This window comes from Pholcus phalangioides, unplaced genomic scaffold (genome assembly GCF_987345545.1).
Source record: "Pholcus phalangioides strain wild (caught in Gottingen) unplaced genomic scaffold, Ppha-v1.0 ptg000014l_1, whole genome shotgun sequence".
NCBI classification, from domain to species: domain Eukaryota; kingdom Metazoa; phylum Arthropoda; class Arachnida; order Araneae; family Pholcidae; genus Pholcus; species Pholcus phalangioides.
This window is the reverse complement of record NW_028301607.1, coordinates 9,281,097-9,299,592: the sequence shown is the minus strand read 5'-3', so window position 1 is coordinate 9,299,592 and position 18,496 is coordinate 9,281,097. Positions and strand designations below refer to the sequence as shown.

General features: G+C 37.4%; 1 protein-coding gene across 1 annotated transcript in view; it reads right to left on the bottom strand.

The window, feature by feature from the left end:
- Nucleotides 1-5,696: 5,696 nt before the first annotated feature.
- Nucleotides 5,697-18,496, bottom strand: part of LOC149078101 (neprilysin-1-like) — a 180,612-nt gene continuing 167,812 nt past the window's right edge. The window contains exons 13-20 of the mRNA XM_089241696.1: nt 17,449-17,552; nt 15,812-15,925; nt 15,622-15,693; nt 14,870-14,996; nt 14,714-14,779; nt 14,512-14,607; nt 10,272-10,348; nt 5,697-9,397 (exon numbers count right to left, since the gene is read on the bottom strand). Coding sequence (XP_089097822.1) covers nt 9,298-9,397; nt 10,272-10,348; nt 14,512-14,607; nt 14,714-14,779; nt 14,870-14,996; nt 15,622-15,693; nt 15,812-15,925; nt 17,449-17,552 — 756 coding nt within the window. The 3' untranslated portion in view covers nt 5,697-9,297. The remainder of the gene's footprint in view (nt 9,398-10,271; nt 10,349-14,511; nt 14,608-14,713; nt 14,780-14,869; nt 14,997-15,621; nt 15,694-15,811; nt 15,926-17,448; nt 17,553-18,496) is intronic.

Below are 18,496 nucleotides of genomic sequence, written 5' to 3'. Positions count from 1 at the left end.
TTTTTTGAATGTCTCTGAGAATATAGCACTTGGAAAGGTGAAATGTTTCCTGTTGGCATCAGGAGAGACAGGGCAACAACTTTATAACTGGATTCTGGAGCACAGGTTAGTCCATGTAAAAAGTTAATTTATTTATTTTCATAACTGTATAACAAATCCTTGCAACATCATTGACTTATCCGAGTTCTACACATTATTTGGATAATTTTTCTAATTCCAAGTGCGCCTCTAGGATAAATAGGTTCACCCGTAAAATTCGGTGCGTGCCGTCAACTATGCACCCTGTATATGAGCGAGCTGGTCTTCCCACTTTCAAAAATTATGATCATGGCTAAGCGATCTTGCAACATTGAAATTTCAGCATGGAAATATACATACATTTTCGTCTTCATATTATAGGTGGCAGTATCCAAACAGTCACATGTTATATACTGTGAGTAAACAATTCCTTGATATTTTCACATAACAACCTCACTCGCAGGTGAAACGGTAATAAACTGGTTCTGTGGCGACACAGCAGCGCTGTACATGGCTAGTTAATCCGTATTCCATACCACTGATAGAGTTTTTTAGACCAAGCGAACGTCCTGTTTAGAGAAAATCCATGGCGTTTAATTAAATAGTTTTTGATAAAGACATTTATTCCTCTAAACTTATAATAGAACATATATTAAAATCAAAAAAATTTTAAACTTTATAATACAGGGTGTTTCAAAAAGAATCGCCCGATTTGAAATGCGTATATTACGAAAAATGTTGAACATAGACACTAAAGATTGATTTTACATTACACGGCTAATCATAAAATAATTTTTACAAACCAAATTAAAGGTGCTGAATACCTTGGGATGCACGGCATATGTCCGTACGCAAGTCAAATTCATCCCAAACTTTCGCGGGCGTGTTTGCATCGACGGTTGCTGTTAATTGTATCTTCAGTTCGGCTAATGTAGCTGGAAGAGGAAGCACATAAACGTAGTATTTTTATAAGCCCCCCACAAGAAGAAATCGCATACTTTGAGGTCGGTGATCTTGGAGGCCAGCGATGTTTAACTGAATCCCGTACGGCCGATCCATCGTTCAGGAATGCGATCGTTCAAAAATTCTCAAACATCTAAGCTCCAGTGTGGTGGTGCCCGTCCTGATGGGAAATGAAACCATTCGAATCGGTTTCTAACTTGAGGAAAAGCCAATATTGCCAAACACTGAAGTGGCGAAGACATTTATTCTTCTAAACTTATAATAGACCATATATAAAAATCAAAACAATTTTAAACTTTATAATACAGTGTGTTTCAAAAAGAATCACCCGATTTGACATGCGTATATTACAAAAAAATATCGAACATAGACACTCAAGATTAATGTTATATTACATGGCTAATCATAACAGTTTCCCTACAAACCAAATTAAAAAGGTGCTCAACATGTCCACCTTGGGATGCGCGGCATATGTCTATACGGTAGTCAAATTCGTCCCGAACTTTTGCGAGCATGTTTGCATCCACTGCTTCTGTTAAGTATATCTTCAGTTCGGCTAATGTAGCTGGAAGGGGAGGCACATAAACGTAGTCTTTTATAAACCCCCACGAGAAGAAATTGCACTCTGTGTGCAATCGCACACCGGAGATACGGGGGGGGGGGAGGGCATTGTCCCCCAGCGTCAAAGATGGAGTCGACTGATCTAATGTACATATGAATTGACATCATCATCGTGCCCCCCAGCAATAATGACTTTGTCACCCCCAGACTTCCAAGTCAATCTCCGCCTATGAGGCCAGTGATGTTTAAATGAAACGTCAGGTCCCGTACAGTCAATCCATCGTTTAGGAATGCGATTGTTCAAAAATTTTCGAACGTCCAAGCTCCAGTGTGGTGGTGCCCCGTCCTACTGGAAAATGAAGTCATCCGCATCTCGGTTTCCAACTGCCGGAAAAGCCAATATTGACAAACACTGAAGTGGCAGCCGAAGGGAGAGCGTTAGCGCTACCTGTCGGCAGCTGCGTGAAACTCCAGATTTCCCTCTTTCTACCTATACATTATTTGATCAAAACGGATTAAAAGCTGAATAGTTATGATTTTTTTTTTCCAAATCGGATGATTCTTTTTGAAACACCCTGTATTGTTAATGAGAGAAGTTTTTACATTCAGATTACACGGTATTACGAACTGGGCTGGAAGAGATCGGGATTAGTCTGGTGGCAGAGTTCCAGTGTTCATTATTTGTGCGACAATGCGATATTTTTCTGGCAATAACGAAATTCTCGGTACACGCTGAGAATGTGCTGTACCTCAATACGCTTGCGCCATTAATATTCATCTGCCTTCCGAGAGCTTTCATTTGTTGAAACTGCTCTACCGTATCAAGGAGTGAGGCACATCTGGATGAATATGCACCTGAGATCGACGATTGACGATTCCTTGACGATTTATCATACAGTATTTACCAACACGAGCCGGGTTTAAGAGATACTAACCCCCGGCCCGGCAAATATAGTTCGCCATACGGGGTTCCCCCGGAGGGAGCACTTATTTTCTCCACAAAAAAAACAACTTAACATTTTACCCCCAGGGAGCAACCATTAACAACTCGCGAACTTCAATTTAGTGTCCCTGGGTTTATAATAATTACTTCCCTAAGTATTATATTTTACATTATAATTATCACATTGTAGATAATCACGAGCCGGGGTCACCTGTAATAATCACCAATAATGTACTAATAATGTACATAATCACCTGTAAATATGATAAATTTTCAAAATTTATCAAACTTAACAAAATGATCGGTTTGGTGGGACAGATTATGCATAATCACCGGATTTATCCACTTTTATCGTAGTATATAAATATGTACCTTCGCAATAATGATGTTAGAAGTGCTGCCATCTGCCATCCGCAATATGAGAGAAAACGACATTTCACCTGAATTTTTGTTTTTGTAAATGCCGTGTTATAAGTACAATTTTTTTCTCTGCGCAAATTGCGTATTACAGTTTTTTTTTCTACTTTGAGAGGTTTAACTAGAAATAATAATTTCATTAATTTATTGTGAAAAGTATATTTGTTTGAAAAATCTATGTATGACATTTTAGTTAAAGCCTTTCGTCTCTCGACATCATCTATAACGAATAACACTTCGCCATTGAATGGGAGGGGGTTGATGAAAACATTTGCTTAAGACTATACAGAGTGATATAGATGGCTTCTTTCTCAGCCAGAGAGATATCAAGGAAACAGTTATTTTCCGGATAGACTCTAACCCAGGCCCTCTTGCATACCGGGCAAGCATGCTACCATCTACACCACTGGAGACACATGACCCTGCCTTCCTAATTTCACGCACTGTGGCGTGAGGCGCTAAAGTAGAGACATTAGTAGCCTCTCTTAACTTCAGGAAATGGCCCCCGGGTGGGACAGTTTATAGAGATATAGATGGCTTCTTTCTCAGCCAGAGGTATCAAGGAAACAGTTATTTTCCGGATATGATGCCGAGGCGAGCTCGGAAAGAGCTGAATTTCCTGAAGTTAAGAGAGGCTACTACTGCCTCTACTTCAGCGCCTCACGACACAGTGCGGGAAATTAGGAAGGCAGGGTCATGTGTCTCCAGTGGTGTAGATGGTAGCATGCTTGCCCGGTATGCAAGAGGGCCTGGGTTAGAGTCCCGGCGGAGACGTGATGACTTTTCTTTCCGAGCTCGCCTCGGCATAATATCCGGAAAATAACTGTTTCCTTGACTATACAGAGTGTTTCAAAAACAATCAGCCCATTTGAAACGCGTATATTACAAAATATACTGACCGAAGACACTTAATTTAAATTTTTTATTACATGGCTCTATATATATATATAATTATAAAGTTTTTTTTGCAAACCAAATTAAAGTTGCTCAATATGTCCACCTTGGGATACACGACATATGTGTATACGGTAGTCAAATTCGTCATGAACTTTTGCAAGCATGTTTGCATCGACGGCTGATGTTATGCGTATCCTCAGTTCGGCTAATGTAGCTTAAGTGGAGGAACGTAAACGTTGTCTTTTATAAACCCCCACAAGAGGAAATCGCACACTGTGAGGCCCCGGCGATCTTGGAGGCTAGTGATGTTTAACTGGATCCCGTAGGGCCGATCCATCGTTTAGGAATGCGATTGTTCAAAAATTATCGAACGTCCAAGCCTCAGTGTGGTGGTGCAAATTCCTGCTGGAAAATGAAATCATCCAAACCGGTTTCTAACTTGAGGAAAAACCAATCTTGACAAACACTGAAGTGGTGGCCAAAGGAAGAGCGTTAACGCTACCTGTCGGCAACTGCGTGAAACTCGAGAGATTTCCTTTTTTCTACCTATGCATTATTCGGTCATAATCTGAATAGATATGTAAATCGTATAATTCCTTTTGAAACACCCTGTATAACATAAATAATTTTAAAAAGTATACTCTTGTTTTTTCATTCATTCAAAAGTCTAATTACGTATTCATCTTCAGAAGCAAAAACGTAGAAAAATTTAGCGATTGTGGTAGACTTTTCATCATTTTGTTGTTTTGAATGTATTGTCTAATAATAGGCGCAATAGATGGCAGGGCACGTTATGAAGTAAATTTAAATTACACACTTATTGTGGTTTGCCGATAAGGAAAATTTTTTATTCGAGTTTTATGATCAAAACTGTATAATATTCCGTCCCAGAAATAATCATTGAAAAAATGAGATTATTGAAAATATTATACTGTTTTATACACTACGAAGTTGGAATATCGTTGAGTTCAAGAGTGTTCAACATTTATGAGAATTCGGGCCACTCAATTGGTTTGCAAACGTGTCGCGGGACATTTAAGTGATCTGGAAATGTGCCTCGGGCCACTTGAGTAACGTGGAACTGCACTGTAGACCTCTTAAGCACTCCTGAATTGCACCGCTAATTACTTAAATGATCTGGGGCGGTGCTTGGGTGATTTCAGTGATGTGGAGTTGTGCCTCGGGTAACTTAAGAGATGTGGAACTACACCGAGGGCCACTTAAATGACCTATAAATATATCAGAGGTCACCTAAGTGATCTGTAAATGTGCCGCGGGTCCCTTAAATTCTATGTAAATGTGGCGTGGGTCAGTTAATTGATCTGTAAGTGTGTGGAGACCTGTAAATTTTTCGGAGAGAATAAATGCTTAATTAGGGGAACCCCATTTGGTGAATCATATTCACTACACCTAGGAAAGTAACTCAACATATAAAAGTTCTGCGGGCCACTTACAAGCCGCGCAACGGCTAACTCAAGTGATGTGAAACTGCATCCAGCGCCGCTTAAGGGCTCTGTGAATATGCTGTGGGTTCCTTCTAGTAAACTGTAAATATGCCGGTTATTTTTTTAGTTTTTTACAAAATTAGTCTTCAGGTGACGGGCTGCATTTGTTCTACATTGGGGCATGTATGGTTTAGTCTCTCTGTAATTCCTATCTGCGTCATCGTTTCCTATGAATCTGCCTCATAACGGGACTTTGACGCACGAGTATAAATAACTCTAATGCTATTCTAAGAGAGAGGCTTGAAGCTGCATTTCCATGAATTCGACAAATAGCTGCTGCCGATTATAATACTGATGCAGCATAGTTTGTTCGAAGTGATCGAACATAATCATGAAACTACTATGACACTGCAACGATGAAAAGACTAGATTTGCATCAACATCGGACAGGATCTTTTTGATATGACCTTTATTTTTAACAATAGAAATACGCTATACACAATACACGAGGAGATCAAACGATAACAAATATACAATTTACATATATATTTCCGTATTTTGAACATTCGGAAAACATTATAATTATTATTTTACATGATATCAAGCACACACTTAAGAATACTTTTTCGAATAAAATCTTTTACATGTGGGAAGTTCCAGCCACACGGTCATGAAACACAAATTGTATTAATTTCCATTGGCTGTAGATGTTGAAGGGGGGGTTTAGTTAGTGTTAATATTTGGGCAAATGCCAATCAATTTCTTGTGGTTAAACCATATTATTTGAACTGTTAGAGCATGGTACAGGGTGTCCAAAAATTCACGGCCACGTTCGGTAAACGGAGAGGAAAAAAAACTGGAAGAGGCGATAGAAACGCACCGTTTGCTTGATTGTGGTTGTGAAAACTGTCAATTGTTAATCATACGAAATTTCAAAATTAGTTACAGATTTCTGCAGAAGATGACGCTACAGTCGAAAAAAAAACAAACAAACCTAAAATAGGATATTATCAAAATATTCACAATTTTTCAGCAACATCGCATAAAGTCTCAGAACAGAATTCGCAGAGACCCTAGGAAGCAGCATCTCAGCGGCGATTTTGAACGTACCGTATCTGAAATCCGACTGCAGCGCCACCTGTTAACAGACTTTTTAACTAATTTCGAAATCGCTGCTTTTGTTCCGAGACCACACGATGTTGTTGCAGTAAATGGTAGATTTTCAGAAACTGCAGTCAAATACCGTTATAATGAACTCCAAGAGTCCGGAGAAATCACTTCCTTATAAGGAAATTTCGTTATAAGTTTATTGCAGGTTTTTTAATTGTTTCTATGTAAACTTATCTGGATATTAGAAAAGTGTTCGTTAAAACGAGATTTTCACTACAACGGTATTCGTTAAACGGGATTCAAGTGTATTGTATCTCAGTTTTTTAGCGTCATCTGTTTCAAAAATTCAACTAATTTTGTAATTTTGACTGAAAATTTACTGTTTTCACAAGTACATGATATCATATTACTGTCTAAATATTTGAAAAATTCACAAAAAATTGAAGAAATTTGGATGTGGTTTGCAAAAAAGTTATTCTCACGAAGGGGAGATTTTTTGTTTCAGAAATAAGGTTGAAATTTTTATCTATAGAGAGCACTGCACAGAAGCAAATCATTGGTGACTGAACCTGAACCCTTTCTTCAATCTCTTCTGTGCCCGAAACGTTCGTAAAGCCGTTGATTTGTGGCTGACAAGGAAACAATGTGTCGTCCTCAAAAAATTATGGGATAATATAAGTACGTACATTAATCTCCCCCAGCAACACATAGAAGCACAAAAATTTGCGTCGGAATGCAATTATTAAAGCCGCATAAAGTTATTAAAAATGATAACAGTCGGCTACTAATCGATTTTTGGTGATGCCTATAAATAATAAACTTCCTTTCACTTTCTTTCCACCAGTTTCTACAAACTAGTTATTTCTCTTTATATTATCTTTGCTATACTTGATCATGTGTTGTTTGAATGACGTCACTCTAACACTGTAGGGTAGGGATTCTTAACCTATGGGTCGTCGGGGCTTCCGAGATGAGTCGTTTAGATCAACTAACAGAAAGAGGCTATTGCTTTATGAATGCCGATTCAAACTTGATTCCCACGGGCTTCCCAGATGTGCCGCACAATAATACATTTACAGCTAGCGACTCTTGAGCTATGTGCTACGAACCAAACTTGATTCGCAGAGGCTTCCAAGAAGGGTCGTACAATTCCACTAACAGCCAGAGATTCGAGCTATGGGACCCAATTCAAACATGATTCACGGGGGCTTCCGAGATTGGTCGCACAAATACACTTACAGCTAGGGATTCTTGAGCTGTCGGTGACGACCCAAACTTGATTCGCAGAGGGTTTCCTAGATGAGTCGTACAAACCCACTTATAGTCCTGTTAGAAATGCACTTACTTGCATCACTGGTTTCACCAATTTCAAGACATAAACAGTCCCATTTGTCGCGGCTGTAAAAGGTTAAGAACCTCTGCTCTATGGTGACAGGATTTCTAAATTCATTCTTGGCCTATTTTGGCGTTCGAAATACTAATGTTTGCATTTTTTTGAGTGACCAATAATAATTCCGGCGGATCGTTTTTTGAATTTTTTATGCGAATTTAAATGAGTCAAATCAGTAGCAATTTTTCCATAACTTTTTGAAGCCGTCACCTTGGGACCCTTTAATTGTGAGGTAGAACTACTTCACCAATAGCACTTTATTCAATAATGTCAACATCACAATGAAAATCTATACAAGCGCACAATAATAGGAAAATTCAGAAACGAGCTGTTAGTGGCACACCTTGCATTTTAGAGCAGAGGGCTTCACCCATTTTTCTGGTCACGAGCACTACTGCCCGTATCCATCATCAAAAGAGCAGCAACCTTACGTGGCAAGTTCGGCATATGAAAGCATGAAAATCAGGATTATTTCAGTCCTTGAATGAAGTTTGTACGAGGTGGTTCATTAGAACGTTAATCAGGCGCTCGCGAGCACGAAATCGGGACACGAGCATCGAACACTCTGGATGCTTCAGAGAGCACCGTGGTGCTCCCGAGCAACGGAACGAAGATGCCCGTTTTAGAGGAAGGACACCGATTCTCGCATATTTCCAGCGTTCTGTTTCCGTGGAGAATACCCTATCGATAAAAATTTGAACTTAATTGTTTTCTGCATCAAAAATAAAATGTACCTCCTTCGTAAGAATACTTGTTTTGCATACCGAATTCACATATACCAATTCCTTTAAAATTGTTTATGAATTTTTAAGCTTATTACGAATTTCAATACCTGTACAATACAGCAAACCGCGCATTTCTATCGTGTTTCCCGTTCTATTTTTAAATTCATTTTTCAAACGGGCCTGTGATTTACGGGACACCCTCATGGTTGCAGCTAGTCTGGGATGTCTATGTACAATTGACATGTTTGATCTCTTACATTGATCTCTGAAGGTTATTGGTATTGCTTTGTCCTATTAATTACAGATGTTTCTCCGGTTTTGACCATGGCTTTTACTTCCCACTCGATATGTCTTAGGAAAATAGGAGTTAAGAAGTTGAATTGAAGTAAACATTTTTTTTTCTCACCGGATTTTCTGTCTGAATCCATTGTTAATTTCCCATACACTTATCAAAATATATCCATTCTGTGCACAATCTTTTTTTCTCTTGACATTATTAACATACAACCAATATTCCCTGGTGTGGTCCGTTGTCTTTGATCGTCTGAATCTTTCAATGAAAGTCATCAATCAGTCCAAAAAATTGTTCAGAGTTCTCGGTCTTATCACGTTTTGATTCACTGGCTGTCAAATACAGTCTTTTATAACGTCTTCCAGAACGAACACGTCCCTCATCGTATGATTTCCTCCCGATAATACAATGTAAAAAAGAAGTCGATATCAAAAGAAAAGAATGAATCGAAATCCTGACAAGTGGTGCATTATATAGTACGAGTCATTTTTGTAATTACAGTGGCGTAGGTGATTACTGAACATAATTTCATTTTTTCACCATACAGAGCACTTATGTCTTGGATTCATTCGACTGCTCACTGAACAGCTGTAGGCTTTGGCGAAGTCGTAGGAGTTTGATAATGGGCCCAGGACCCTGCAAAGAAAAATCATGTTTTGAATCACTACCGGAAAATTCCAAATATTTTTTGTATTACAACAAATTTCAAATATATATTTTCGTAAAGATTTAAAGTATCAAAAGCAAATACATTTTTACATGTTTTTTTGAATTTTTTTTAGGGTATAATGAGCAACTTCACTAGCATTTGACGTCTTCGTCAATACTTGGAACCTTTACTTGGTTTTGACATTTTTTTTAACTTAATGACATTTTTACTTGCTTCTGATAATTTTTTTTGGATATAATTCACACCTTTAAATGCATTTGACAGTGTTTTCGCTGTACATACATGAGAACTATACTTGTGTTTGACTATTTTTTTGCTGTTGTAATCGGCGATATATCCCATATGGAACTCGATTTCCTGCATCTCCATGAAGGGAATTTGGTCAGTGCAGGTATTTATTTCGTTGTGTGCGGTAATACTTTTCTATCGTAACTCCTTTCGGATGGGAGCCTTTGGTGGACCGAATTCATCCAGTTGGGTTGTGCACCCAAAGTGTAGAGAGTTCAATGCAAAGGACGTAAGTTGTGTATTCTAATGAATCAAAGGGAGTGATTAAATCCCCAAACGATAATAATTATCCGAGGCTAACCGTTCAAACGGGCCGGATAGATCATGTCCCTCTCAATTCACCTCTATGAGAAGTAAGAATGTTCAGTAAATGCAAATGAGCAATTTCAAATTCAACGCCGCACGCAGTAAGAAATTCTCAAAGCATTATGTGAGGAGTTCACGCGATGTATCAAAAAAATATGACTCCATACATTCAATGACTAGATCAATGAAAAGGGATTTGTGTTATTGAACTAATATTACGGCATAAAATCAATCGTGATCACCCACCTTATGGGTCCTGGGCTGTGGACTGATGTTCTTGCCTTACTGAGAGCATCCTCCGGGCGATTGGATCCGCACCATATCTGTGAAGATAAGATATAGAGACCATTTTCAACTGCATTTGGAACAGTAAAAATCGAGAGAAATATTTATTTTCTAGTAATCTTAAGTTTTCTCTCATTTTTTTTCGAATGTCCAAAATCTTACTGTAATGCTTTTTAAGTTCATGTCTGTAAATACCAGACCAGACCAGAATTAAATTTTGGCTGATTCCCAGCCCTATGGGCCGCCTGTCAGCATACGAGCTGGTCATGAAGGCCTATGAAGAAAGGGAAGAGTATATATTGTTTGTGTAAAGAATTATGTTGTGCATGTTTGTGTTAGTGCTTGATTTCAAAAAGTCCAATCGGTCATGGTCTGTCTGTCTACTCACACTCAATGCCGCCACAACGTACACAGTGCCACCACAAAACATCACAAGGGAGAAGGTACATTCGATCATAACATCTGTTCTGGGTGAGAAAGGGGAAAAACATCACATGGGTGTCGTGACGAAAAAAAAACCTTCAATTTTTGTCATCAAAATTCACAAAGCATACATGAAAGTTCTGTTCAAGTATTCAGTGCAGTGCCTTCAGAAAAAATTTCCCCATACAATCAAAAATTCTATGATGTCCTAAAAATGTCCAAGTAGAAAGTCCAACTCTCACTTTTTTTTCCTTCTCTCACAGTTCCATCAATAAGGTGATTAAATGCGGTTAGGAAAAACAAAATAAATGCGACTAAATATGGATAAATGCAGATAAAGTTCTATCAGGACACAAAATACAATTGTGTGCAATTGCTGGCTCCTTAATTTTACAAATTACAGAGATGAAAAGTACACGCTCACTTATGTACTATATTTACAATATTTCTCCTTCCTGAGAAATAACTTATGTTGCCTTAAAGTAGCTCCCAGTCCAAGTGCATTATCTGTCTAGGCCTCCTATATTTCCTTAGGATCCCTATGTCGTAATTCACTATTTCTTCGAGGTGTACAAAATCAAAATTTAGCATTCTGTCGAATTGTTCTGTATTTAATTGTTTAATGTATGTAAATATATGCGGAATGTTCGAATCATTTCTTATATTAACTCCTCTTACATACCAGGGTACACCTACAAATCTCCTCAGGATCTTGTTTTGAGTAACTTGTAGTTTTTTTATGTTTGTTTTGCAAGCCTGGACCCACGCTGGGGACGCATATAGCATTGTTGGTCTTAAAATTGATTTTTTTTTTTTTTTTTTTTTTTTTTTTATATATAAATCAAATTTATTGTTATCATATAACAGTACAAAAAGAAAAAATTTACCAAGGAGTCAATCAAAAAATGACCCATTCTGGTAAATGCTAGTAAAGATTAGTATGGAAAACAGAATAGTCAACTAAAAAAAAAATCAAAATTATTCAAATTAAAATAAAAGTTAATGGCAACAGAGGAGTGCAATTTAAAAAACAGTTCTACATGCTGCAACTAAAAATATAATTTTTTTTAGATGTTGGAATGAAAGCAAAAACGACTAGATGCAGCATGTAGTTAAATTAAACTGTTACGTTATTTAAGGATTATATGAGCAAGTGAAAAAAAACATTAAAACAAATTTTCTATACCATCTAGTGAGAATATGTATTGCTTGACACACTTTTTAAAGGATGATAAATTAGTATTGTGAGTGATTTCTGGTGGTAATGTATTGTAGAATTTTGGGATAAGGTAAGTAGAGAAGGTAATATAGAGAAGGTATAAGGTAATTTGTAGAGGATTACTTTATTTTTTAACGTGAGTTTAGCCTGGGGGAAAGTAATTCGGTTTAACATTCCCAAAACTCTGTTAGTTTTGTTCCCGACATGATAAATGTGATTAGTGAATGATAAGTTTTTGTTCAATATGCAACCAAGGTATTTGATTTGTCTTTCTGGCCTTAAAACTTGATTACCTATATGTAGACGTCCCATTTGGCAATTTACGTCTCCTTATAAACCATGTGAATTTACACTTTTCAAAATTTAGCTGAATAGCTGATTCTTCACACCAATCCTCGATTTCATAAATTGTGTCTTGTAGTTTATTAAAGGCTTGATTAGCATCTCTACTACTGCAAAGTACAGCACAATCGTCAGCGAAAAGGGATATTATTAAATTTTGAGGTCCCGGAATATTATTAATACATATCAAGAACCGATGGGGCCCCAACACGCTACCCTGTGGCACAGATGCTCTTATAGATTTTGTTGATGAAAAAGAGGCATTTATTTTAACCTGAAATGATCTTCCGAGTAAGTATCTGTAAAACAAAATAATCATGCGAGGTGGAAAGTTCATGTCAATTAATTTTTCAAGCAGGGTTGCATAATCACACTTGTCGAATGCCTTTGATATGTCCCAGAAGGCCGCCGCAACAAAATCAAAATAGTTGAAGGCATCAGTTATAAATTCAGTGACTCTTAATAACTGAGTCACACATGAATGCTCAGGTCTAAAACCATGTTGCCCAGCTCTAATTATGTTGTTGTCAAGCATATATTGAGACAGTCTTGACGCAATAATTCTTTCAAACAGTTTACTGCAGTTGCTCAATAGACAGATGGGTCTGAAGTTTTGAGCAACTAGAGGATCTGTTACTGTTTTATGTATTGTTTTAATTATAGAGTGTTTCCAAGATGATGGGGAAAAATTAGAGGTGATTGCAATTATTACATATATTTGTCAAATAAGTAATAATGTTTTCTGGTAAACATTTGAATGCTTTATTACTGATGTCTGTAAATAATATAAACTATCTGATCTACAGATCAGATAAATTAAGTTATTGACATTTAGGGTTTACGTTATGTACAGGGTGTTCTATAAGTTCGTCAATATATTTTAAATTTCATAAAAACTCAAGAAATTGATATGTTTGAATGCGATTTCAGAAAAAGTTATTCTCACGAAAAGGAATATTTATGTCACACAAATAAATTTACTTTAGTTTTTTGTAAGTAGAGGACGCTGCGAGAAAGCAAATCACTGGAAATATGCAAATCAAAGTCCTACAAAGTGCAGGATGTACGATTCACCGCTCATTTCTGTGTGCCCTTTCCTGTTTTTTCTACTTCAACGACCACCAATTCCGGTCATATAACCCTACGGCAATTTGTCGATTTAGGTTCGCCACGGAAAAGAACTTGTTATATAGGTTCCATAGTGGAAGACGTGACATAGTGACATAGTCACATGGTGGAAGACGAGCGTCTAACCACCGCGCCACTCGGGCCGCAATTTTCCTGTTACTGGCGCTTACATAAGGTTCTCATTGTGATGTGGACATTGGTAGATATAGCGCCATGATGCAGTTTTTTACCTCACCTCCGCTACGAATCACTGGCTGAAGATTTACGAACGTTTCGGGAGTAGAAGATATTGAAGGAAGGTGTGGGTCCAATCGCAAAATGATTTGTTTCCGTGCATTGCCCTCTGTCGAAAAAAAATAATAATTTTTTCCTATGAATTGATTTGAACCAAATTATTCTACTTAAAAAACTTCATTTATTAAACTTTACTATATTGAACTATAAATTATTTTCTATATCAAAAAACAGCAAACGTCACTTTACGTGAAAAATAACGTTTTTCAAATATTGCATTCAAATTTAAGGATTCCAGTAATTTTGTGAATTTTTAAACTGTGTACGGGACACCCTGTACATAATTTTCACGAAACAGTTCCAGATAGCAAATTACACTTAAACCTCTCTTTTGCGGACACTGGTGGGACGAAAAAAATCTTCCGTAAAAGAGGGGGTTACCACATCTGACGGGTGTCCGTTAAGAGGGGTTTTACTGTTAAATGGATATTAAAGTTATATAAAAAAAATTCAACGAGTAAGCATAATACAGTAAAACCTCTCTTTTGCGGACACCGGCGGGAAAAAAAAATCCTCCGTAAAAGAAGGGTGACCGTTAATCAGGGGTTTGAAAAGCATAATTTTGTTATGCACGGGGAAAGTATTATTTGGCCATAAAAGAGGGGTTTTACTGTAGATTTCCAAAACAAGTGTATTCTTTTCTTCTTCATAGGTTTGTCGGAGCCCGCGTTTGCAATCCCATCACCAGCCCTTAGGGCTGGGCACTAGGCGAACAATTTGACTCCAGTCTGGTCTGATATATTGCATGTTCATATGGAAGCAAAATTTAAAAGTGAGAGGGTTACGTTCGACTACCTGGGCGTAGTTGAGGAAAAAGAGCTGGTCATGCGTCAGGTTCAGTCCTGGCAAAAGAGGTTCGGTTCCATATTTTGATACCCATTTCTTATAAGCCTGAAAAAATGACGACACATAAATTATTTCTCGTCAAAATAATGCCATTTCAAGCTAATGATATTAGGAATTTCCATAGTGGTAACGAGAAAAACGTGATGTAAACCCTGTAAGACTGCTTAAGACCTCCGTTGTCCGCGATGTTTTCTCCCTGTGTCATTTTACCATTGACCTGAAACAAAAAACACATTGAAACTTCAATGATACAATCGCAAAACGCACGTAAACAAGACACAATAATGACCAAAATAGAATTACTGACGTTTAATCCGATGTCATCCAGAACGTAACTCGAATACTGGTCTATGATGCACTGGGCACGATCTCGGAATTTGCTTATGGTGACGTTGTTCCACCATTGCTGAAGGTTGCCGTCCTTATCGAACTGTCTGCCTGTGGGTGTGTGTAACAGTTCACATATTTTATATGAATTTATATATATATATATATATATATATATATATATATACAGGGTGGTCATAAAATGACTTTGCCTATATATGCGCCCCTGGAGGCAGCAAAAATCAACTAATGCTATAGGTGTGTTGAGAGTATGTTCTCAAGAATGAAATGAGAAACAAAAACCTCCTCTATACAGTGGTTAGAGCACCAACCACTTGGCGAGATAATTTTTGTTTGCGCCGGCGATTATGGTACTGTTCTAACGCCATTCATGTTTTTTTTACTGTGCTTAAAAAAATTAGATATTATTATAAATTATTAAATAGCAAACCGCACTTTGTAATACATAAAAGTGAGGTTTGCAACATAAATATTTCGAAATTTTGTTGGTGTAACAGTAACTGCGAGAGATAAGTTTTTTTCCTTCATCCCATTCTTCAGTACATACTCTAATACACCGATATCTCGAATTTTACTCGCATTAGTTTATTTTTGCGGCCGCCAGGGACTCGTATATCGGCAAAGTTATTTTCTGATCACCCTGTACATCGAACTAATGCGTAGATTGGAAAAGAAATTTCGATCAATTGCATTGGATAAAATTTTAAATACATGCCTTTATCATCGAATCCATGGGTTATCTCATGTCCAATCACCACACCAATTCCTCCGTAGTTTAGAGACCTTTTGGGAAGAAATTGCCGCATTTTAAGTTTATAGAGATGAAATGTACAGTGTGTTCGAGTATATTGGGAAAAACATCAACGCACATGGGGAGAAAAAGCTTATGCGAAAAACGTACTTCGGAAAATATTGGCTGTAAAACAGTGGCTGTAAAATTCCAGCGGGAAAGACAATGTCGTTCTTATTGGGGCTGTAAAAAGCGTTCACCACAGCCGGTGGTTCAGACGTCCATCTGTAAAATTCCAAAAGCATATAAGAGCACGGAAAAAACCGACAACTAGTTTTGTATTTTTCTGTTACAATATCGGAATGTCAAAAAATTTTGAACATGATTTAAAGGAAAATGAAGATTACATATTATTATTATCGATGCTCATTGGCTCTCCAGACAAGGGAAAATTTGAAGTTTCGAAGTTGATAAAAATACGTACAGTGAAATCCTCCCGTAACGGATACTTCCCCCGTTAGCGGCCACGTTTCTAATCCCCCGTTCCGGTGGAGTTGGGTTTTTAATGTATTTCACTTCACGTTGGCGGACACACTCGATAGCAGACATTAAAATCAGAGAAACTTTAATTTGTTTCCAAACTCTAATTTATTAATTTTCTTGCATTAATCGAGAATTCATCATATTTAATGGTGATTATACTTAACCCAAAATACTCGAGTTGGTAAATAAATCACCAATTAACCACTTAATTATCTGAACATAGCTATGATACACAGGATGGTGAATTCCAATGGTAATGCTGGATTTGTTTGTTGATACGTGTGGAGAAAATCAACATTACAAGACTGACAATGTTTTAAATGTTTATATTTTCTTCACCCTTATTTTTTAATGCAACGTTTATTGCAAAATATGTGTAGCGCACGTCTCATGTACAGGTAAAAATAGTTAATTGGTAGAGAAGAAAGGTTCGACATTTTTCCGTATTTATCAGACTTTCTAACTGTATTTAATAATTCTGTGGTGTTTCATCAGAACATGGTAACTCCAAAACCACATTTTTGAGATATAAGTACATCACATTGTCGCTTAAAAATCAAAAATAAAGCATACACGCAAATACAAATATCATACATCAGCATGCTGTTTAGCCGTACGCACGTATTTGTGCATTTATTTCTCACTTCTACTCAGTTATAATTAGCAAAACTTGCTACTAGATCAAAAAGGCTTTTTTTTTTTTGGAGCTATCATGTTCTGACCAAACACCACAGAAGTATGCATAATCACCGGTGAAACTGATAAATGAAGTGAAATTTGGTCAAACTTTCTTTATTGAGATGATTGGTGATTATGCATATAACCACTGGTGTATCACTTTTACTGTAACATACAGTCGAAACCCGGTAAAACGAACTCCAAGAGACCAGAGAAATCACTTCGTTATAACGAAATTTCGTTATAAAGTAATCCCAGATTTTCGCATGGCTTCTATACAAACTTATCCGGAGGGGAATCAGAAAGTTATCGTTAAAACGAGATTTTCGCTATAATGGTATTCGTTGTAACGGGATTCGACTGTATATGTATGTACACTTTAACTTTAGAATGTATATGTGAATGCGAACAAAAAGAGAAATGTCGTATAAATGCGAAAGTCATATAAACGAGGTTCTACTGAATATCGTTCCTTCCCGTTCGCGGATAAAATTTTCACGAGAAGCGTTGCGTGTCCGGTCTTCCGAGGTCAAAGTTCCCGCGGGTGACCGTTACGAGAGGTTCTACTGCGCCATCATTATCATTACCTGTCTTTGTTAACAGGCTGCCGCAATTTCTTCAGGTTCTTCGTCGCTTCGAATTCCAAGACGTTCAAGATGTTTATCAGAAACAAGTCGTCATGGATAAGAAGCTGTCGGAAAATGGAAAAGAAGAATCATTAGATGAGATTAACTAGAAATCGTTAAACAGGGAGTCCTATAACACCTAATGCGTCCTTTATCTCATCAACCGTGGCATGATTCCAATTTAAAAAATGCTCAAAATATCTTCAGAAATCACTCTGTACTAGTTCCGAGAGTGAAAATACAGTGTGTCGCCAAATAAAAAATCTAATTTTTTTATATGAGCACCCTGTTCTCAAAAACGCAAACGAGAATGTTGTTGCCCTGCCTGCCTGTCCCGAGGCCATCCCAAAAAATCCCATATTTCTAAGTGTAATATTCGTTCAAACATTTGAATTCAAAATTCAGAGAAAAGTTTGGAAGAACAGCGTAAACTAACGAACACCGCTTCTTTCCCAATTTTTGAATTCAAATACCTCATCGAATATTGCTTTCAGAAACGTTTTTGTTGGCCTCACACGAGAGAGACAGGAAAACAACTTTGCAATGTAAAGTTAGATGGCAGGGAGTATAAAAATTTGGATTTTTTTTATTTTGTGACGCACTGTATTATTTACTTTCAAAACTGGTACAGAAGGATTTTTGAACGCCTGTTGAGCATTTTTTTTTTGCGGTTGATGAGATGAAGGCCGCATCAGGACTTACGGGACACCCTATACATAGCACACCGTCATCGCTAAAAAATGAAGACCAGGAAAAATTATTATAAATGACTTATGCGTTGGCACAAAATGAATTAAAGGAAAAAAGTAATAATTCGCAGACATACTGACGGGCTGAAACCACTTTCCTCTTTCTTTCAAACCGAACACAATTCCGGTCTATCATCGACACGTGCAATTTACGACCGAATGAGTTCTGCCGGGAGTGTGCGTGTGTACTTAACACTCCCAGCACGTATGTAGAGTTTATCGTGAATTTCAATGCTTCCATCTATTTTTCGATCTATGTT